Raw genomic sequence first — 24,376 nt, forward strand, 5'->3', positions numbered from 1 at the left:
GCAAATTGTATCTCAATGAGTGCAGTTTTCATTGGAAAAGACCCTCATGCTGGGAAAGATTGCAGACAGGAGGAGAAGGGAACGACAGAGGATGAGATGTTTGGATGGCATCACCGACTCGATGGACATGAGTTTGAGCAAGCTCCAGGAGTTGGTAATGGACAGGGAGGCCTGATGTGCTGCAGTCCATGGGGTCACCAAGTGTCGGACATGACTGAGCAACTGAACTGAACTGAATGCAGTTTATTATATGACTACTATATCTGAAGAAAAATGTTAAAAATAAAACAAAATATGCATTAAGTGGCCATTTTTTCTTCTAATTCATCCAGGCAAGGGTACTGGAGTGGGTTGCCAGTTCCTTCTCCACATACAACATGAGGCAAAATATATAGTTCTTGTATTTTATAGATAAGTGAAGAAATCAAGCAGTTTTAAAAAGACTTTCCCATGACTTAAAAAACAAACAAACCACATCTACCTACTTTAATGGCCACTTACTCCTATTATTTCTTCCTGTCATAGACAATATGAGAAAATTCTAAAAGATCTTTTTGATTATAGGAAATAAAAGTTTCAAGCATATTATTATACAAAACATTATATTCAATGAAAAATTAACTAATGACAGGGATAATATGCTGTTTTTAAAATCCCTGAATGCAACTCAATTTTATTCAATAAAGAAGTGAATTAACTTTAAAGAGTTGTATAAATAATTGAGGAAAAATTAATGGTTTATCATGTTTATGAAAATAGGAGAACATATTGCAAAGCACAGGGAAGAGAAGAGTTGGCCTATGCACAAGAGAAGGAGAAAGGAAGAAAACCAATATGTGAAATGTATAAATACTGATCATGCTTACTGAGGGAGAATTTAAATTTGCAGATAATTGAGACCATCATCATCTCACTGTTTCTATATTTATTGCCTACCCATTAGTCTTCCTTCTTCTACTCATGGTGCCTCAATTCATTCTCCAGACAGAAGCTGGAGTGAATATTTTAAAACATAAGTCAAGTAGTATTACTTCTTGGTTGAAAACTTCCTCCAATGGCATCTCATTATACGTAGAATAAAATGAAAAACCCCTTACCTGGCAAAAACCCATATATGAACTGACTTCTTTTCTCCACTCTCATCTCATGCTTATGTTCTTTTATCGGCCTCCTTTTTGTCCCTCAAACCTGCCATTCTCATTCCTGCCTGGGAACTATGACACTAATTGTCCCCTTTGACTCTGTCATTCTCTCTCTTGTCTTTATATGGATAACTCCTCCATGACATTAAGGACTCAGCTTAAATGGCCTTTTGTGACCATCAAATGCCACTCTTTGAGTGACAAGGCAATCACTCTCCATCATATTACTTTACTTCATTGATTCTCAACTGGGGAAAATACATCTCCTCAAGAGGCCTTTGGAAATGGGTGGGGGGTTTTTTGAGGTAGGTATATGACCTTACTGGATTCTAGTGGGTAGGGGCCAAGGATTTCCTAAACCCCCCCAGTGTAAATGACAGCACACTCCCACACAAATTTACACTATTGTAATTCTCTGTCCATCATGTATAATTACCTTATATTCTCTTCTGCATTTACTTTTTTTCTTTCACTTTTCATTCCTTGGTAGACTAAAAATGCAAGGGGAACAGGAACAGTAGCTAGGTTGCTTCGTCTTACATTCCCATTTCTAAAAAGTAATGACTGTCCCAAAATGTTTTATTGATAAGTGTTTACTGAATGACTGAATGCCACCTATATTTTCCTTTAAAAACATTCTAAAGAACTAGTTGAGTATTTCTGCAAGTGACCTCCATGATTAACTTAGACATGTTTTCCCCAGAGTACGATTTAAGACTAAAGGGCAAGGGAATCAACTTTTATAAGTTTTAAAACAGAAAAATGGTGTCAATAGCAGAAATCTTCAAGAAACAAAAACTGTCAAGCCTATGTGATTTTAGAATTAAATATTTTTCATAACCTGGAAATAAATCTGCTCTCTCAAATCTCTGGCATGATTGATATTTGTGTTTAAACATGCAAACTTGTTGCATCTCTGATTTTCCCTCTGTCATGCTATAAATAAATTAACATTTTATCTAATCTGACTTGTTTTCACTATTGTATTTGAAAAGATATTGCAGTGCTAGCCGATGTGTTCTCTGGAGAAATGACTTTTGACCTCATAGTTTCTAGTAAAAGTAATAGTTTTAACTGTTGATTTTCTGTCAGAAAAAAATCCAGAGGAAACTAGGATTGTGAATAATGGTGCTCACATGCCGTAGCACCATGTTGCAAGGAGAAGTGTGGGAATGACCAAAGCATCTGTCTATAGGCCCCCATAAGAAAAAACCTGGTTCTACTTAATTCTGTTCATTATTCTCTTTACTCCTGAATAGTGGCTTTGGAATAACATATTTGTTGTTGTTGTCATTTAGTTGCTCTGTCAAAGTCTTTGTGACCCCATAGACCACAGTTCATCAGGCTCCTCTGCCCATGGGATTTCCCAGACAAGAATACTGACTGGAATGGGTTGCCATTTCATTCTCCAGGGGACCTTCCCAACTCAGGGATTGAACCTGTGTATCCTTCATTAGTTGACAGATTCTTTACCGCTGAGCCACCAGGGAACCCTACAACATATTTATCAAAGACAAAAATCACGGCTATTGAAACGAGGTCCAATAATTTACTTAGGCTCACAGAGTGGTAGAGCCAAAATTTGACTTTAAGCCTATTAAAAACATAGGCACTAGTGGATTCCATGTGTTGGTTCTCAGTTAAAGTATTTACACTTTAAACAAGTATTTCTAGGGAGAAATGCCTTCAATTAAAAGACTAATTAATAATGATAAGTAATTTTAGGAACCAGAAAAACCATCAGTGAACATATTTGATAACCAGCAAAGCTTTTGATGCCTATTATATCATATCAGCGGAGAAGGCACTGGCTCCCCACTCCAGTACTCTTGCCTGGAGAATCCCGTGGACGGAAGGGCCTGGTGGGCTGCAGTCCATGGGGTCGCTAAGAGTCGGATACAACTGAGCAACTTCACTTTCACTTTTCACTTTCATGCACTGGAGAAGGAAATGGCAACCCATGCAGTGTTCTTGCCTGGCGAATCCCAGGGATGGGGAGCCTGGTGGTCTGCCGTCTATGGGGTCGCAGAGTTGGACACGACTGACGTGACTTAGCAGCAACATATCATATCAGCCATGCATATATGTGAATAATTTGCATACTGCTCTCTGATTTAGCTTATATAGACACAAGCACTTACACTTTCAAACAAGTTTGTTTGTTTTTTTTTTTTCCCTTCCTGTTGCATAGAGATGTCATTCATGGCATCAATATATTATACCACTTTTATTGAATCAGCGTATTATATCACCTATTTTTTTTTAATGCTTATTTATTTCTGGCTGTGCTGGGTCTTGTGGGCTTTTCTCTAGTTGCAGCGAGCAGGGGCTGTTCTCTTGTGTGGTGCACAAGCTTCTCATTACAGTGGTTTCTCTCATTGCAGAGCACAGGCTCTGTGTCACATGGGCTTCAGAAGCTGTGGCTCCCGGTCTCTAGAACACTGGCTCAGTGGTTGCGGTGTACAGACTTGGTTGTCCCCCAGCGTGTAGGATCTTCCCATATCAGGCGTCAAACCCATGTCTCCTACAGTGGCAGGTAGATTTTTTACCACTGAGCCACCAGAGAAGCCCTCATTACCTATTTTATATCACAATATATTTCTCTATACATGGTCACAATATTGTACAATGGAAACAGTTGAATTATTTGTTTAAAACCTTTGTTATTAAATATAATTTCTGATTATTTTTTCTCATTCACTATGGTTGTCATTTTCTTATTTCCTTTTCTCACCATTTAATAATATCAAATAATCAAAATGAAAGTGATTGTATTCTACTATATACATATATCACGATTGCCTTTTCAGTTGAGCTTTCTTTTTCTTAGTGAATGAATGCTATGTGAGATTTAGGCATCATGTTAAGCACATGATCTTTTATGGATGTATGAAATTATATTTTATAGAACTAGAAAATTTTGAATTCTAAGTACTCTAAATTATCTTCCTTTATCACTTTGGTCGTGACAATTCAGAAATAATGGGGCTTATATAATCTGTCCAGAAATATTTGAAAGATATAGGAATGCAATGATGATGGAGGTTTTTCCATTGCTGCTAGTTGAGGTCATCAGATGTTGATAGCAACAATTGTTTTGCTTCTATTTTTATATATTAGTTTCGGATCCACCAAGAAGAAGTTACAATATATTAAATATATATGGGGTGGCAATTGCAGTGATGGTCAAACTCTGGAAAGGCTAGGCAATTTATTACTTTGTACATTGATTTTTGCTTCATTCTATTTCTCTTTCAATCATCTATCTTTCATTTGATAAGGTAACAAATGTAATGAACAATTAATATATGTTAATAAGCCAGAAGGACTTCCCTGGTGGCTCAGACGGTAAAGCGTCTTGCTTACAATGAGGGAGACCTGGGTTCAATCCCTGGGTTGGGAAGATACTCTGGAGAAGGAAATGGCAACCCACTCCAGTACTCTTGCCTGGAAAATCCTATGGACAGAGGAGCCTGGTAGGCTACAGTCCATGGGGTCGCAAAGAGTCGGACACAACTGAGCGACTTCACTTTCACTTTCAATAAGCCAGAACTTTCTAAGTTACTGGCTGTAAAGAGAGTGGGGAGTTAAGAAAGAACTTTTTCACTGAGTTTCTTGTATTGGTTCATGTTCAAAAAGGGCTAAACCAAAGACTTTTGCAGAAACCAAAGGCTTAACATGTTAAGGGATAAAAACATAAAGAATTTTTAAAAAATTTTTCCCCAGAGAGTGGCACAATTTTATTTTCTCCAATTATTTTCCATAAAACTTATAACTTAAACTCTTAGTTTATTCCTTTTCACAGCACTAGCCTCAACAATGAGATAAACAATACCTTTTACAGAAAATGTTGTGTTTTTTTTTCCTTCAATTTGGCTGAAGTTCTGTAAGAGGGAGTGATCAAGGTATTGCACACACAGGCAGACTCTTAAGCATATAGAAAGAGATAATTCATTTACTGAGAAGAAAATTGATTATAAGAATAAAGAGAGAAATATAAAGGATACAAAAATGAAATAATGAAAAGATCATAGCTGCTTTGATTTCTTTTACGTGTTACAAGTGTTATTAAACAGAAAAACTGGAGGCATTATAAAAAATGACTGGCTCTTACATACATCTTGCAATAATTTACATGATGTTTGGAGATAAATACTGGAAACAAATAGTTGGAATTTGTTAAAAAATAAAATAGAGTTGAAGGCAATGTGTCAAATTGCTAGCATTTTAAACACAAATAATGTATTCTAAGAGACAAGATTTGTCATTTATTGCTTCATATATGATATTTGTATTAGTTTATTAAAGCTGTCATAACAAAATACCCCTACTGGGTGGCTTAAAAGAAATTTACATTCTCAGTTTTGAAGCTAAAAATTCAAGATCAAAGTGTTGGTAAAGTTGGTTCCTTCTGAGTTTCATGAGGAAATCTGTTTCAAGCCTCTCTCCTTGGCTTATAGAATCAACCTTTCTATATGTCTGCTATTTGTCATTCCTTTGCACTTCTCTGTGTCCAAATGTCCTCTCCTCTTTTTATAAAGACACAAGTTATACTGGTTTATGGTCCACTCTAATGATTTCATTTTAACTTAATTGAAGACTTTCTTTTAAAACCTTATCTACATTCTGAAGCACTGGGTGAAGGAGGTGATTATTATAATACTACAACATATGAATTTTGGGGATTAAACAGTTTAGTCCATAATATTCCATTCTGTTAGTCAAAAAACATCTATTGAAGTATTTAGATTTCTTTCTGAAACCAAAGCATTTTAGATATTAGGTGCAACTTTAAAAAAAATACTGGTAGATTGAATCTTTGAACTTGATGAATATTATGAAAAATATATAGACACACAGGAGAGAGATGGCACAAAATTAGGATTAGCTCTACAGATCTACAGAGGCACTAGGCTGTTTTACATAAGAGAGAAGACAAGGCTGCGGTTTACTCAACAAAAGTAATACTAGGAACAAAGGAATTCCTATTTTTCGGATGCAAAAATAAGCAAAAATATACTGAGACATGTAAAGCCATTGAGTGAGTTATAGGCGTAGGAGAAGTATAAACAATATTTTTCGAGACCCAGCTGAACCTTCTCTAACTGCAGCTATTGTTATTTGGAAAAATAGTTTTATTAAGCTACAGTATATATAGACTAGTGCATTCAGGTAACTTATAATACTTTCAAATGGAACATAATAGAGGTTTCACATGGTGCAGATCAATAACATATGGCTCCATTCAGAAAGACAGTAACTAATGCATTGCTAGTAATAGATTCAGCCTGGTCAGAACAGAACCTAGCTGCAAATAGCCATATAAACAGTAACAGCCTGTTCCTTTGCAGGCACTTTCATTTCATAATTTATCCTCCTTGAAGAAGGTGTATGTGTGTTAGAGGCAGATAGGGTGAAGAAGGAGGAGGGGTAAATCTTCCCCAGAATCATGTACAATATGTTATTTTGCTTCTCTTTTTGTGATTTGAATTTTGAAAGGAAAACAATGACTAAATTTGCCATTGAAAACTGAATCTCTTAGTTTCTGGGGAAAATGAGCCTCAGACCACCAAATATCAAGGCCAGAAAAATAGTCACAAAACCCAAAATGTGAGATGGCAGTTAGAAAGGATCTGCTTGGGCTGTATTGACAGGAATAGGCATATGTGTTGTGTCTTCCACTTCAAACTGCTTTTTTGGCTCTGTAAGCTGTGTGTGTGAGGGGTGTGTGTGTGTGTGTGTGTGTGTGTGTGGTGTGTGTGTGTAGGGGGTGTGTGTGTGTCTGACTTTTTGAGACCCCATTGACTATAGCCCACCAGGTTCCTCTGTCCATGGCATTTTCCCAGCAAGAATACTGAGTGGGTTGCCAATTTCTCCTCCAGGGGATCTTCCTGACCCAGGAATCAAACCTGAATCTCTTGCATTGCCAGGCAGATTCCTTACCACTGAGCCACATGGGAAGTCTGTAGGCTTTGGGTAGAAGAAAAAAATTAAGTTAGTTATGAGCTCACACAACGGAATACTTACCTCTTAAATACAAACACTCTAGGCATTAAGTGACATGTCATAAATTTAATCTTATTTTTATTAATGTTTTATCAATAAAAATTTTTGTTTTAATTTTATTGCAGTTTTGCACAGGACTTTATGCATTTTCTCATAGTCAATGCTCATAATGACTCTATGAAATATATATTGTCTTCTTTGTTTATATAAGGAAACTGACCCCACTAGAGTTTAAAACCATTACCCCAAATCACACAAAATCCAATAAATCTACTCTGAAGTCATTGTATTTTTATCTATTATTGTTATATAATCTCTCCTTTTTTCTAACAAGTACATCCATATGAACACATTCATTTATTTTTTTCTATAATTATTATTAAGTATAGTGGATTTACAGTGTTGTGTCAGTTTTTGATGCACAGCAAAGTGGTTCAGTCATACATATACATGTATATATTATTTTTCATATTCTTTTCCATTATGGTTTGTTACAGTATATTGAATATAGTTCCTCATGCTATAAAGTAGGACCTTGTTGTTTACCTGTTTTATATATAGTAGTGTTTATCTACTAATCCCAAACTCCCATTTTGTCCTTCCCACATCCTCTTTCCATTTTGATAACCATAAATTCATTATCTATGTCTGTGAGTCTGTTTCTCTTTCATAAATTAGTTAATTTGTGCCATATTTTGGAGTCCACATAGAGGTAATATAATGATATTTCTCTTTCTTTGCCTGTCTTCAGTTAGTATGATAATCTCTAGGTCCATCCATCTTGCCGAAAATGGCATTATTTCATTCTGTTTTGTGGCTGAGTAGTATTCCATTTGTACATATACCATATCTTCTCCACCCATTCATTTGTCAAAGGACATTTAGATTACTTCCATGTTTGACTGTTCTAAATAGTACTTCTATGAACATCAGAGTGCATATATCTTTTTGAACTAGAATGTTTTCCAAATATATGCTCAGGAGTAAGATTACTGGGTCATATAGTAATTCTATATTTTAGTTTTCTGAAGAACATCCACACTGTTGTCCACAGTGCCTATACCAACCTACATTCCCACCAACACAATAGGAGGGTTCCATTTTCTCCACATTCTCTTTAGCTTTTGTTACGTGTAGACTTTTTAATGATGGCAATTCCAGACCTCAATAAGGTGGTACCTCATTATAATTTTGATTCAGTTCAGTACACTTAGTCATGTCCGACTCTTTGCAACCCCATGTACTACAGCACACAAGGCCTCCCTATCCATCACCAGCTCCCAGAGTTTACTCAAACTCATGTCCATTGAATCAGGGATTCCATCCAACCATCTCATCCTCTGTTATCCCTTTCTCCTCTCACCTTCGATCTTTCCCACCATCAGGGTCTTTTCAAATAACTCAGTTTTTCACATCAAATGGCCAAAGTGTTGAAGTTTCAGCTTCACCATCAGTCCTTCCAGTGAATATTCAGAACTGATTTATTTTAGGAGAGACTGGTTGAATCTCCTTGAAGTCCAAGAGACTCTCAAGAGTCTTCTCCAACAACGTTCAAAAGCATCAATTCTTCGGCACTCAGCTTTCTTTATAGTCCATCACTCACATCCATATATGACTACTGGAAAAATCATAGCTGTGACTAGAGGGGCCTTTTTTGGCAAAATAATGTCTCTGATTTTTAATATTTTTAATATGACCAACCAATAGGTTGGTCATAACTTTCCTTCCAAGGAACAAGCATATCTTAATTCCATGACTGCAGTTACCATCTGCAGTGATTTTGGAGCCCAAGAAAAACAAATTCTGCCACTGTTTCCACCTTTTCCCCATCTATTTCCCATGAAGTGATGGGACCGGTTGCCATGATCTTCATTTTCTGAATGTTGAGTTTTAAGCCAACTTTTTCACTTTCCTTTCACTTTCATTAAGAGGCTCTTTAGTTCTTTGTTTTCTGCCATAAGGGAGGTGTCATCTGCATAGATGAGGTTATCGCTATTTTTCCTGGCAATCTTGATTCCAGCTTGTGCTTCTTCCAGCCTAGCATTTCTCATGATGTACTCTGCATAGAATTTAAATAAGCAGGCTGACAATATACAGCCTTGGCATACTCCTTTCCCTATTTGGAACCAATGTGCTGTTCCATGTCCAGTTCTAACTGTTGCTTCCTGACTGCACACAGATTTCTCAAGAGGTAGTCAGGTGGTCTGGTATTCCCATCTCTTTCAGAATTTTCTACAGTTTGCTGTGATCTGCACAGTCAAAGGCTTTGGCATAGTCAATAAAACAGAAATTGACATTTTTCTGGAACTCTATGGCTTTTTTGATGATCCAGTGGATGTTGGCAATTTGATCTCTGGTTCCTCTGCCTTTTCTAAAACCTGCTTGAACATCTGTAAGTTCATGGTTCACGTATTGTTGAAGTCTGGCTTGGAGAATTTTGAGCATTACTTTACTAGCATGTGAGATGAGTGCAATTGTGCGGTAGTTTGAGCATAATTTGGCATTGCCTTTCTTTGGGATTGGAATGAACACTGACCTTTTTCAGTCCTCTGGCTACTTCTGAGTTTTCCAAATTTGCTGGCATATTGAGGGCAGCATTTCACAGGATCATCTTTTAGGATTTGAAATAGTTCAACTGGAATTCCATCATCTCCACTAGCTTTGTTCATAGTGATGCTTTCTAAGGCCCACTTGACTTTGCATTCCAGGATTTCTGTCTCTAGGTGAGTGATCATATCATCATGATTACCTGTGTCATGAAAATCTTTTTTGTACAGTTCTTCTGTGTATTCTGCCACCTCTTCTTAGTGTTGCAGCCATGAAATTGAAAGACACTTACTCCTTGGAAGGAAAGTTATGTCCAACCTAGACAGGATATTGAAAAGCAGAGATATTACTTTGTCAACAAAGGTCTGTGTAGTCAAGGCTATTGTTTTTCCATTGGTCATGTATGGATGTGAGAGTTGGACTACAAAGAAAGCTGAGCACCGGAGGATTGATGCTTTTGAAATGTGGTATTGGAGAAGATTCTTGAGAGTCCCTTGGACTGCAAGGAGATCCAACCAGTCCATCCTAAAGGAGATCAGTCCTGGGTGTTCATTGGAAGGACTGATGTTGAAGCTGAAACTCCAATACTTTGGCCACCTGATGCGAAGAGCTGACTCATTTGAAAAGACCCTGATTCTGGGAAAGATTGAGGGCAGGAGGAGAAGGGGACGACAGAGGATAAGATGGTTGGATGGCATCGCCAACTCAATGGACATGGGTTTGGGTGGACTCTGGGAGTTGATGATGGACAGGGAGGCCTGGCGTGCTGCGGTTCATGGGGTCACAAAGCGTTGGACACGACTGAGTGACTGAAGTGAACTGAACTTCTAAATATCTTCTGCTTCTTTTAGGTCCATACCATTTCTGTCCTTTATTGTGCCCATCGTCGCATGAAATGTTCCCTTGGTATCTCTAATTTTCTTGAAGAGATCTCTAGTATTTCCCATTCTATTGTTTTCCTCCATTTTTTTTGCACTGATCACTGAGGAAGGCTTTCTTATCTCTCCTTGCTATTCTTTGGGAATCTGCATTCAAATGGGTTTATCTTTCCTTTTCTCCTTTACTTTTCTCTTCTCTTCTTTTCACAGCTATTTGTAAGGCCTCCTCAGACAGCCATTTTTGATTTTTACGTTTCTTTCTTGGGGATGTTCTTGATCCCTGCCTCCTGTACAGTATCATGAACCTCTCTCTGTAGTTCTTCAGGTGCTGTGTCTATCAGTTCTAATCCCGAATCTATTTGTCACTTCCACTATATGCTGCTGCTAAGTCACTTCAGTTGTGTCCGACTCTGTGCGTCCCCATACATAATCATAAGGAATTTGATTTAGGTCTTACCTGAATGGTCCTTACTTTCTTTAATTTATGTCTGAATTTGGCAATAAGGAGTTCATGATCTGGCCACAGTTAGCCCCCGGTCTTGTTTTTGCTGACTGTATAGAGCTTTTCCATCTTTGGCTGCAAAGAATTTAATCAATCTGATTTCTGTATTGACCATCTGGTGATGTCCATGTGTAGAGTCTTCTCTTTTGATTAGCATTTCTCTAATATTTAGCAATGTTGAGCATCTTTTCATGTGCCTATTGGTCATTAGTGTTTCCTTTAGAAATGTATGTTTAAGTCTTCTGTCCATGGTTCAACTGGGTTGTTTGTTTTCTGTTATTGAATTGTATGAGCTGTTTGTAGATTTTGAAAATTAAGCCCTTCTTGGTTGCTTCATTTGCAAATATTTTCTCACATTTTGTAAGCTGTCTTTTCATTTGGTTTATGATTCCCTTTGCTGTACAAAAGCTTATAATTCTGTTATAGGCCCTTTTCTTTATTTTTACTTTAATTTCTATTGCCTTGGAAGACTGACCTAAGAAAACCTTGGTGCAATTTATGTCAGAAAATGTTTGCCTATGTTCTCTTCTAGGAATTTTTTGGTGTCATGTGTTATATTTAATCTTTAAGCCATTTGGAGTTAGTTTATTTTTTTGTGTGCCATGAGGGTGTGTTCTAGCTTGACTGACGTACATGTAGATGTCCAGCTTCCCCAAAACCATTTACTGAAGAGAATGTCTTTTCTCTATTGTTATGTTCTTGTATCCTTTGTCAGAGATTAATTGACTGTGGTGTGTGAGTTTATTTTTGGTGTCTCTATTCTGTTCCATTGATCCATATGTCTTTTTATACTAGTACCATGCAGTTTTGATTACTGCAGGTTTGTAGTATTGATACAAACACATTTAGAATTAACTATTGTTATATGTCTATTTCCTCAAGATGTTAAATGACTTTTAGATGCCTCAACAAGATTAATTATTTGAAAGTTATCTGATGACCTCAAGATGGTGTCATAATTATTGCAACATTCCTGTTAGGCACCATGCTGCTTTTTTTTCTGTTTGCTCAGCAAATATTTTTGCTTTTAGCAAACTAAGATCCAAAGGATCTATCATAATATCCAATAGAAAACCATCTAATTTATTTATTTTAATACAGTTCTGCTTATTTATATGTAATATAGCTTTTTTTCAAATAATTTCACCTTTATATTTTTATTTATGATGTTCACATATTATTACTTAATGATCCTCAAAACATGCTAGGTATAGAGAAATCAAAAATATAGTTTCCTTTATTTTGGTTTTAAATTATCTAGTGGCCTAGAAAAAAGAAGGAAGAGGGGAACAAACAATGTATACAATCATGTATCATAATATCAATGCAAATTAGAATGTCAAAAGTAAGAGCTTTTCCTAGTACTAAGATACACAGTGATTTTTTCCCAGGGGTCTTCAGTGAGTGGACACATCAATTACAGCAGTAGGACCACGGTAACTTTTCTGATAAAACTATAATGGAAAATTTCATATGGTCATTCTTATAATGGCTCTCAAATAAATACTGGTATGATAACACTAAAAAATGGTATGATAACACTTTATTTTGGGGGGCTCCAAAATCACTGCAGATGGTGACTGCAGCCATGAAATTAAAAGACGCTTACTCCTTGGAAGAAAAGTTATGACCAAACTAGATAGTATATTCAAAAGCAGAGACATTACCTTGCCGACTAAGGTCCGTCTAGTCAAGGCTATGGTTTTTCCTGTGGTCATGTATGGATATGAGAGTTGGACTGTGAAGAAGGCTGAGCGCTGAAGAATTGATGCTTTTGAACTGTGGTACTGGAGAAGACTCTTGAGAGTTCCTTGGACTGCAAGGAGATCCAACCAGTCCATTCTGAAGGAGATCAACCCTGGGATTTCTTTGGAAGGAATGATGCTAAAGCTGAAGCTCCAGTACTTTGGCCACCTCATGAGAAGAGTTGACTCATTGGAAAAGACTCTGATGCTGGGAGGGATTGGGTGCAGGAGGAGAAGGGGACGACAGAGGATGAGATGGCTGGATGGCATCACGGACTCGACGGACGTGAGTCTGAGTGAATTCCGGGAGATGGTGATGGACAGGGAGGCCTGGCGTGCTGCAATTCATGGGGTCACAAAGAGTCAGACACAGCTGAGCGACTGAACTGAACTGAACTGAACACTAAAGCAAAGTTTGGTAAAGAAATTTTAACAGGAACCATAATAAAATAATGAAAGAGGACAGTCTAATATGCTGGCTTATTCTGAAAAGAAGAAAAAATTAAACAGCCGAAGAAATGAATGAATTCCCTTCAAGTAATCCCTTATCAATGCTATTCCTCTATGTGAACTTGTGATAATAGAAATCAAACTTCCATTTTCTAGCCAGACCCTGGAGTACAGAGTGTATTATTCACAGAGGGCCTTGGGTCACAAAGCTAATGTAATAGGATGCTAAAAGGAACCTTCAGCTGAAATCCTAAGGCAACAGATAGCAGAGTGAGTTGTAATTCACATCACTGCTGCAGAACTTTTCAAATATGTTCACCATGAACTGACGGATACTCCTAAAACTCCCCTTCCCTCTAGGACTGAAAGGATTGGGAAAGAATTTTTCATGTGTATTCCTTAGGACAGAGCTCTGTTGTAGGCCCCATTTCATCACCAGCATTTGGCATTGTCTTTTTTATTTGGGTCATTTTATTGAGTATGTAACTGTATGTTACATATCAATATGCTTTGTCTATTAATTTACACAAAGTAAATAACCACTCTTAGGTATCATAAAATTCTATGGGTTTTAACAAATACATCTACATGTGTTCACCACCACAATCAAGATAGAAAACAGTTAAAGGACTCTAAGAAATTCCTTCATGATGCTCTTCTATAGTCAATCAGCTTTTCCATCTCCAACCCCTGTCAAAAACTGATCTATTCTTTACATCTATAGTAATATGGAATGTTATACAAATGAATGCATACATGTAGCCTTTTGGGTCTATTTTCTTCCATTTAGTAAAATGTATTTGAGATTAATCCATGTTTTATATATATATATATATAAACATCTGTCATTTTATAAATAATTTTATTGGCAGATGTTATTGCATTATAGGGATGTACCACAATTTGTTTCTTCATTCACTATTTAAAGGACCATTGGGTTTCATTTTTAGTAATTGCCAATAAAGTCAACATACACATTGTATACAGGTTTCTGTGTAAATGTAAATTTCTCTAGGAGTAAAATTGTTAGGTAACATGGTAAATGTGTGCTTAATTTTATAGGAAACTGACAAACTTTTTCAAAGGGACAGTGCCATTTCACATTCTACCAGTAATACAGATGAGCTCCAAGTACTCTGCTTTCTGCCAGCACTAATTAGTGATGTTTTGCATGTGTTTGTGTGTGTGTGTGTGTTTCCCACTTTAATACACATACAATGATATCTCATTTTGGTTTTGATTTTCCTAATTTTCATAATGACTAATGATGTTTATTGGAACTTCCCTGGTCGTTCAGTGGTAAAGAATCTGCCTGCGATAGAGGAGAAATAGGTGATGCAGGTTCAATATCTAGGTCAGGAATATCCCCTGGAAGAGGGCATGGCAACCCACTCTAGTATTCTTGCTAGGAAAGTCCCATGGACAGAAGAGCCTGGTGAGCTACAGTCAAGGGGTCAAAAAGTGCTCGACATGACTGAAGAGACTGAGCACTGATGTTTATCACCTTTTGACATATCTATTTAATAACTGATTTTCTTTAAAAAAAAAAGGAGTCATCTATTTAAATCTTTTGTTCATTTCTTTATTAAGTTCTATATTTTTATTGAGCTTTGAGAGTTCCTTATGTATGCTTGTTATAAGTCCTTTGTCCAGTATGATTCAGAAAGTTTTATCTTGTTATATGGATTGACTTTCTATTTAATTAATGGTGTGTTTTATAAAGCAAAGTTTTGTTTAATTTTGATGAAATCCAATTTATCCATCTCTTCTTATATGTCTTGTGTTTTAGGTGTCATATCTAAGAACCTTCAGCCCAAAACAAAATTTTCCCCTTGTTTTCTCCTAAAATATTTATAGCTTTATGATTCACATTAAAGTCAATGATGATTGTTGAGTTAATTTATATATAAGATGTGAGCTTTGGGTCAGGGTGGACAACCTTGCCTTGACCCTCATTTTAGGGGAAAAGCATTAACATTTACATCATTAAGTATGAGGTTAGATGTAAGGTTTTCACAGAAGTTTTTGTCACATTGAGAAGTTTCCTTCAATCCTAAGTTTTCTGAAACATTATCTTGAATGAATGTTGAATGCTTTCAATGATTTACCTGCATTTAGAGATAATGTAGATTCGTGTTGTTCTTGATAAAACAAATTACGTTATTTGATATTTTAGTTGTATCACCAGCCTTTCAATTCCGGGATAAAGCATACTTGATAATGGTATATCATTTTTATATGTCACTGGGTTTATTTACTAAGATTTTGTTAAAAGATTTTTGTGCTTACATTTATGTTTTTTTGCTCTTTTGTTGTCATTAGTTTTGATACTGAGGTAATGTAAGTCTTACAAAATGATCTGGGGAATTCTCTTTCTCCTCCATTTTCAGAAAGACTTTGTATAAATCTGGCATTATTTCTTTTTTTAAAATTGTACTAAACATGATTCTGGAATTTTCCATGTGGGAACTTTTAAGTGATAAATTGAACTTCTTAGGGCTTCCCTAGTGGCTCAGCTAGTAAAATATCTGCTTGTGATGCAGGAGACCTGGGTTCGATCCCTAGGTTGGGAAGATACCCTGGAGAAGGGAATGGCCATCCTGGCCTGGAGAATTGCATGGACTGTATAGCCCATGGGGTCACAAAGAGTCAGACATGACTGAGTGACTTTCACTTTTAATTTATTATAATTGAAATAGATGGAGAAACAGTGGAAACAGTGTCAGACTTTATTTTTTGGGGCTCCAAAATCACTGCAGATGGTGATTGCAGCCATGAAATTAAAAGACGCTTACTCCTTGGAAGAAAAGTTATGACCAACCTAGACAGCATATTCAAAAGCAGAGACATTACTTTGCCAACTAAGGTCCATCTAGTCAAGGCTATGGTTTTTCCAGTAGTCATGTATGGATGTGAGAGTTGGACTGTGAAGAAGGCTGAGCGCTGAAGAATTGATGCTTTTGAACTGTGGTGTTGGAGAAGACTCTTGAGAGTCCCTTGGACCGCAAGGAGATCCAACCAGTCCATTCTGAAGGAGATCAGCCCTGGGATTTCCTTGGAAGGAATGATGCTAAAGCTGAAACTCCAGTACTTTGGCCACCTCATGTGAAGAGTTGACTCATTGGAAAAGACTCTGATGCTGGGAGGGATTGGGTGCAGGAGGAGAAGGGGACGACCGAGGATGAGATGGCTGGATGGCATCACGGACTCGATGGACGTGAGTCTGAGTGAATTCCAGGAGTTGGTGATGGACAGGAAGGCCTGGCGTGCTGCGATTCATGGGTTTGCAAAGAGTCGGACACAACTGAGCGACTGAACTGAACTGAACTGAATATGTATTGAATATTCAAATTTTCTATTTCTTCTAAGTCAGTTTTGAGATTTGTGTCTTTCCAGCTATTTGTCCATTCAATCTAAATTCTTGAGTTAAATGTTAAGGAGTTTTTCTTCATATTTGCTTAGTAGCTATTCAATTTTTCTTATGACTATAGCAATATCCTCCCTTTCACCTCTGATATCGATAATTTGTGTTATCTTTCTATTTTTTATCAGCCTGGCCAAGCTTTTCCCACTTCAGTGATCTTCTAAAAGACTGACTTTTGGTTTCATTGATTTTATCTGTTGACTGTCTGTTTTTAATTTTACTGATTTCTGATTTTTATTATTTCCACAAGTCTATTTAATTTAGGTTTCATTTGTTCTTCTTCTTTTAGCTTCTTAAGATCGAAGCTTACAGGACTGATACTAGATTGTTATTCATTTTTGTGGTGTTCCATTGTCTTCTGGCTTATGTACTTCAGACAAGTGCAACAAATATTTATTTCTCTTTCTTGACATGTAGTGTTTATTTTGTCTCTGGATGCTTTTTAAATTTTCTCTTTCTCTTTGGTTTTCAGCAAGTTGATTATATTGTGCTTTTGAGTGATTTTCACTTGTGTTTATCCTGATTGGCGATTATTAACTTCATTTATCTGAAGTTTTATTGTATGTGTCAAATTTGGAAAAAAAAATACCTCCTTTATTTCTTCAAATATTTTTTCTCTCCCCTTTAGGGGACTCAGTTATCCATATATGAGAGAAATTTATACTTTCCCCGTATCACTGAGGCTCTGTTGGTTTAAAGATTTGTTTGGTTATTTGTAGTCTTTTCTCCATCTGCTTCAGTTTAGATAAATACCTCAAAATGCTCAGATAAATACTTTAAAGTTTAATGAAGTTTTTTCTCGGTATCTAGACTTCCAATTAATTTAAATCAATATTTCATTTGAGATATTTTATATTCCTATGTTAATAATTTTGACTTTTTAATATTTTCCATTCCTTTTTTATTATACTTCTGCAGAGTGCCAATATGTATATGTAATATTATAACATTACATATTAGTAGTTTGTGGAAATATATATATATATATATATTTCCTATGATGTATCAGTGTTCTAAACACTTTACTTGCATTAACCCTCTTAATCCTCAGAACAACCATACATATGAGGCATATGTTACTATCCTCACACATCATATTTGAGTAAACTATTGGTAAAATACCTTGTATCAGGTCACAGAGCTTGTAAATTTCAGAGCTGACATTTGAAGCCAGATAGACTAGTTCTAGAACCCTCATCCCTAACCACTCAATATGGTAAAATGCATAGTGGAGATACTTACATAAATATTCTGGTAGACAACAAGATGACAGAAAATGATTATAATCATAATGTAAGTGAAGCATTCAAAGAGTGTTTTAAAATTTAGTTGCAGGGAACTATTTAGTAATAAATGGCTATGAGACCCTAAAAAATAATATTTCTGCAGGGCAGCCTTGAAAAATGGGTTGACTGTTTCTGAGCAAGGGTTTTGGAAAATGACTGAAATGACTGCAAAGCAGTATGCAATCATTGGCACATCTGAGTATATGCATTCAGAAATAAGTAACTGAGACATAGGGGCTCCTAGGAGAGGTTTGAGAATTTATTTAGGAGGTAAAATTGACAGGACACGGTGACTGATGGTTTATGAACGGAGACAAAAGGTGCTGTCAAAGTTAATGCTAAGATTTGTGGCTTGAGCAACTGGATGATAATCAGATCACTCACTGAGACTTGGAACTCAGGGAGGGTTTCAAGTATGGCAGGAAAGTTAAGTTTAGTTTTGGTGATTTGATTCTGAGATGCCTGTGAGACATCCAAAGGGAGATGTCCAGCTGAATAATTGTGCCCAAGATTGAGGATACAGATATAAGTTAAACAGATCAATCAGATACTAATCAGCATGTAGATAATAACGGAATGAAAATGAGTGAACAAGATCCCTTGAATTTTGGAAAATGTACTGAATGAGGAAAAAAGGAGATCATAGGACAGAAGCAATATTTGGGAGATGTGAAGGATTTTGAAACAGTGAAAAAGTTAGAGAGATGAGAGGAAAATTAGCAAAGGATAATGTGCTAAAAGGACTTCCCAGGTGGCCTGAGTGGTAAAGAACCTACCTGCCAATGCAGCAGGACATAAGAGACAGGGGTTTGATCCCTGGGTCCAGAAGATCCCCTGGAGGAAGGCATGGGAACCCACTCCAGTATTCATCTCTGGAGAATCCCATGGACAGAGAAGCCTGCCAGGATACAGCACACAGAGTCACAAAGAATTGGATACCACTAAAGAATCGAACTGAGCACACACCCAGTGTACTAGAAATGAAGGGAAAAGAAACTTATTTTTTCAAATTTTTTGTAAACATATTAGCACTTTGTAGAAATATGATGTTGTTACTAATAATTTCACATGCTTTTCCAAATCATAAAGCCAAATCTAGATATCATTTAGTGGCCAATATAGGACTGCAAGGAGATCCAACCAGTCCATTCTGAAGGAAATCAGCCCTGGGTGTTCTTTGGAAGGACTGATGCTGAAGCTGAAACTCCAATACTTTGGCCACTTCATCCGAAGAGTTAACTCATTGGAAAAGACTGATGCGGGAGGGATTGGAGGCAGGAGGAGAAAGGGAAGACAGAGGATGAGATGGCTGGATGGCATCACCAACTCGATGGACATGAGTTTGGGTGAACTCCGGGAGATGGTGATGGACAGGGAGGCCTGGCGTGCTGCAATTCATGGGGTCGCAAAGAGTCGGACACAACTGAGCGACTGAACTGAACTGAACTGATAGAACTCTTTCTGGCCAGATTCTTATCAGAAATCAGTATGAGAGTGATATTATAAAGCACAGCTGCATACTATTGCTAAGCCTTCCCTTTGAAGAGGGTAATAATAGTGGCATGACTGAAAGCTTGTGGAATTTCTTCAGTTTTCTATATTCTGGAGAAGCGTCTACACATGTCTAGAAGACATTAAACACACAAGAAAACTATTGTTTAGATTACAGGCAGTACTTAGCTTTTTTTCTTCAATATTGTATTTAAAGTTTTTCTTAGTCTTTATAATCTTAAAAAAGGATCTATGACAGCTACACAGTCTGTTCTCACCACTGCCGTCACGGTCCTGTCAAGAAGTCAGTAAGGATGATAACTCTTTAAAGTTCTTTCTCTTCCTCTCGGCTGAAAGAAAACTGACAACTTCTTTGAATATGGGCATTTACTTTAGATTCTTTGTGCACTACCCTTATAGGACTTTATTAATTCTTTAATCAATATATGCATTTACTTATTCAATAAATATTTACCAAGTATATACTCTTTCAAGTACTATGCTAGAGCTAGGAACACAGAGACAACAAAACAGGAATTGTTGTTTGTATTCATGATGAATGGTAAAACCCATAAGCAGAAGAAGTCAAAATAGTTTATAGCTCACTAATATTTATAATGGGTACCCTAAGAAATAAAAATACTCCATAATTTTTAATACATCTTCAGATTTATAAGGAGTACCCTAGGATAGTACATCAACATCATAAACATTGTGAAGTCTTGGCAGTGGTAAGGATTCCAAGTCACTATATCCCTTCAGCCTTGGTCTTTCCCCTCCATTTGTGGGAAAAATTGAGTTAGATTGTGCGAACTGAAATGTTAATCTTTGCATTTCAGTGTACTATGCCAAATTCTCTCACCTTGCTAGGAGAGTGATGGAAATGGAGAGAGACCCTGACGTGTATCTAAGGACAAGTTTGGTTTCCTTAAGTCTAAAACTAAGGTAAAGAATTATGACTCAGGAAAACTGAGGATAACAAAAGCCAGAGAGACAACCAAGGAAATTATTGACAACCAGTATACTCCAGGGTATAAATTCTAGGCAAAACAACTGCAAGTTTCAAATTTGGAATTCAAGCATGGCTAGATTAGACTGAGAAAACAGCAAGATGAGTTCAGGATGGAAACAGAACTGTATTTGTATAAAAACAAGAGAATACTTAGAGCACACCTTTGGGAAGAGCTGATGCATAGTAAATGGTATTAGGGGAGTAGATTAAAGTCTCAGGAATCTAGTGAGGAAAATTAAGATGCTGGCCATACACTTATGCTTCTTTTTATTAGTGTCATTTTATCGATAGCTAGTATTGGCAGTATTGCCCATTCACTGGCTGCAATGCATAAATATCTTTTGATATAATTCTGGTAGTCGTAAATACATTGTTTCCTGATGAGGCTGGAGAAAGATCTTTGAATCTAGGTGCATAGATTGTACAGTGAACTCTATGAACAAACGTTCAATAGATTTGAATGGTGTTCTCCACAGTTGAATGAAATTTTATCACACAGCTTCTTTAGTTGCTGTCAATCTTTCCAAATATGTCATTTAACCATTTAGGAGAGAAAAAAAAATGCTTCTTTTTATATTTCAGAAACCTATTTTTCCCTTTTTTATTACATTTTTTATTCCCCATAGACATACAAATCTAATGTATTTCTTTAAACAATTGCATACACTAATACACATCATATTTAGTGATTTACTTATCAAAAACACTCATTTTAGCGGGTAACACTTCTTAAAATTATATCACTGCACAAAAATGGAAATATGCATGTAACATTTTCAGATATGCATTTCTTGTTGTTTTCTTTTGGCCACACTAGGCAGCTAGTGGGATCTTATTTTCCCAACCAAGGATGGGATGTATGTCCCTACAGTGGAAAGGTGGAGTTGAAGTCCTAACCACTGGACCACCAGGGAATTCCTCATGTAAAAATTTTTTGAACAGTGATTATAATTTAAAAGCTATATCATTATTATGACATATATGTATCTATGTATTAATATACATTATATACTCTATAATATACTATAAAATCACATTATAACACAGATTTACTAATTTTATGCTGTTCTAAACAATTATAGTTTGTGATCATTTATGTGCACCTTTCTATTTCTTTGGTCCTATGAGGTTTTTCTTCTCATTCCCAGTCATTTAAAAAATATATATATATTTATTATTTGATTGAAGGATGATTGCTTTACAGAATTGTGCTGGTTTCTGTCAAACCTTAACATGAATTAGCCATAGGTATACATATGTCCCCTCCCTCTTGAACCACCCTCTCATCTCCCTTCCCATCCCATTCCTATTGAAAATAGGTTTAACCCTTATAAAGTTTGCTTTTACAAGTTTTCACAACATTTTACCTTTTCACGTGTGATAGGCTTCATTTTGTACGGCCTAATGAGATTATTTAATTCTGATATAGGATATCAATTTTCCCCATACTTTAATTTCTGTTTAATATCCCCCTTCATAATCCATTATATTTTAAAATTCTTAGATGTGAATAAGGATTGTGTCCTCCCTATATTTCAATAGTTTTTACAGACACATTTAAGCCTAGATTATCTTCATTGTATAGGTGAAATATAAGAGAAACAGAAGGAAAACAATAGAAAATCAATATTACATTAGTGAATTGTAGTCAGATAAAGGAACGAGGTTGAGCAAAGAAATGATTATAAAATCAGATTTTAAGCATATGAATTTGAAGACAATTGCTTCTTTTATAAGCTCGCTTCTGTATACCTGCAATAGCTTATCAACTGATTATCATCTCAGAAGTATTAACTCTCCTCTACCTACAAGCTGTGATTGGCCAGATAAATGGAGCAATGACTTAATCATATAAATTCTAAACACTGCAGATTATAGGGCTTCCCAGGTGCTGCTGGTGGTAAAGAACCCACCAGCCAATGCAGGAGACATGAGGGTTCAGTCCCTGGGTCGGGGAGATCCCCTGGACGATGGCATGGCAACCCGCTCCAGTATTCTTGCCTGGAGAATCCCATGGACAGAGGAGCCTGGTAGGCTCCAGTCCATAGGGTCGCAAAGAGTCAGAGCTGGAAACAACTGAAGCAACTTAGCATGCACACACTCCTGCTGCTAAGTCGCTTCAGTTGTGTCTGTCTCTGTGTGACCCTATACATGGCAGCCCACTAGGCTCCCCCGTCCCTGGGATTCTCCAGGCAAGAACACTGAAGTGGGTTGCCGTTTCCTTCTCTGTGGATTATATATAGTGTACCTTCCTTCAAAACCTTAATAAATATGAACACTGAAATATGGCAATGTTTTAATACATCTCCATACTTTATTAAGCCATCTAGCTTGAAACCTTGTGAATGAGTGTGAGATTTCCCTAAAAGAGAAGTAACATTTAGTTAGGTTAGATGTCAAGTTGCTAGCTTACACTATATAAAAGTCAATATGTACCAAGTCATATTACTGAATTTGCTCTACACTGCTAGGAGGTTGTTGAACTCAATTACAGAAATGTGCAGAGCTTGATTTGATGTGTGAGGAGGTTAGGAGACCACAATCAATTAAAAAGAACACATGTATATCCTGTTCTGGGGAAACAGTTGTTTTAGTATCCCTTGTTCAGTTTCTGCTTTTTTCTCTGACTTTACCTCTGAACATAAGAGAACAAAAGGTTTAATAATTCCCCAGTTTCATTTGAAATTATTTTGTCAGCAATATCTAATAGGAAGACATGTGATTGTTGTTTTACTTGAATGAAGCCTCAGGCAGATACAATTAAACACACTGTACTTTTTAAAATTTTTCTCATGTAGCAAAACCATTTGAGAACGGACAATATTTGGACATCTATGGAATTACAAGGGACCAGGCTGGAGAATACGAATGCAGTGCAGAAAATGATGTGTCGTTCCCAGATGTGAAAAAAGTGAAAGTTGTCGTAAACTGTAAGTCCCATCACCTTTTATTAAAAAATTTCAAATGGAAGAATAAACACCTGGAAAATACTGTCTGAAGCTTATGTTGCTATTTTTTAAGAGGAAATCTATTGATAAACAGTACCTTTTGGCAGTGCAAATGTTTGCCTGTTAGGATATTGATTGAATTGTTTTGGCAACATCAGTTGCCCCAAGTATCCTAAAATAATTCAGTTTAATGTGTAGATGGCAATGTTTTCAATATTATCCGAATCCTAAACTGTGGTATCCTTATCTCTGAAGCATCCTGGACTCATGGGGTTGTCTTCATTCACATGGGTTTCACTTGAAGTGTATTCTGATTAAATTTAAATGTGGAATTCCAGAAGCATGCTGTTTTATACTTAAAGAGAAAAACTGTTACTATGATATTCCTATCATTTGAGTATTTAATTCTCTTTGGCTTGGACAATATTGAGAAAATGAAGAAATGATTTTTCCATGAACCTCATTATTAAGAAGTTAAATTATTAAGTGATACTTGCAGAACAATCAATGTCATTATGTTACACCCTTCTTCTAAATGCACTTCAAAACACTGATGACAGACATTTTTTCATTAATAGCTTATTTCATGTATTATGATCTCAACAGTAGTGACTGAAATAGTTTTTACTTTTCAAAGATACTCCCTTAGTCTTTCTCTCAAAATTGTTCACATTGTTTGACTTATTCTAATTGAGTATTTGGGGGATAATAGTTTTTTACTAGAAGTGTTTTCAAGCTACAACTTTCAATTTTTTTCTCACATGTATAAATCTTTCTTATGCAGCCAATGTTAATAATGAATACATAGAATTGTACCATAGATCAGAAGAAAATTTTCCAAATAGATCCCCAGATGCTAACACTAAGCATTTTTCATATGTTTAATCTCAATTTTATGGGTCAAAAGTATCTATCAAAACACACTCAGTAGTTGAGTATTGCCAG

The 24,376-nt window shown here is 36.4% G+C and overlaps 1 protein-coding gene across 1 annotated transcript in view; it reads left to right on the forward strand.

Annotated features, from left to right (window-relative positions):
- The window catches only part of NEGR1 (neuronal growth regulator 1), a 1,022,884-nt gene that overhangs the window by 669,567 nt on the left and 328,941 nt on the right, over positions 1–24,376 (forward strand). Inside the window, exon 4 of the mRNA XM_040232560.1 lies at positions 23,282–23,413. Within this exon, the coding sequence (XP_040088494.1) occupies positions 23,282–23,413 (132 nt within the window). The remainder of the gene's footprint in view (positions 1–23,281; positions 23,414–24,376) is intronic.

The sequence above is a fragment of the Oryx dammah genome, unplaced genomic scaffold (genome assembly GCF_014754425.2).
Source record: "Oryx dammah isolate SB20612 unplaced genomic scaffold, SCBI_Odam_1.1 HiC_scaffold_28, whole genome shotgun sequence".
Classification (NCBI taxonomy): domain Eukaryota; kingdom Metazoa; phylum Chordata; class Mammalia; order Artiodactyla; family Bovidae; genus Oryx; species Oryx dammah.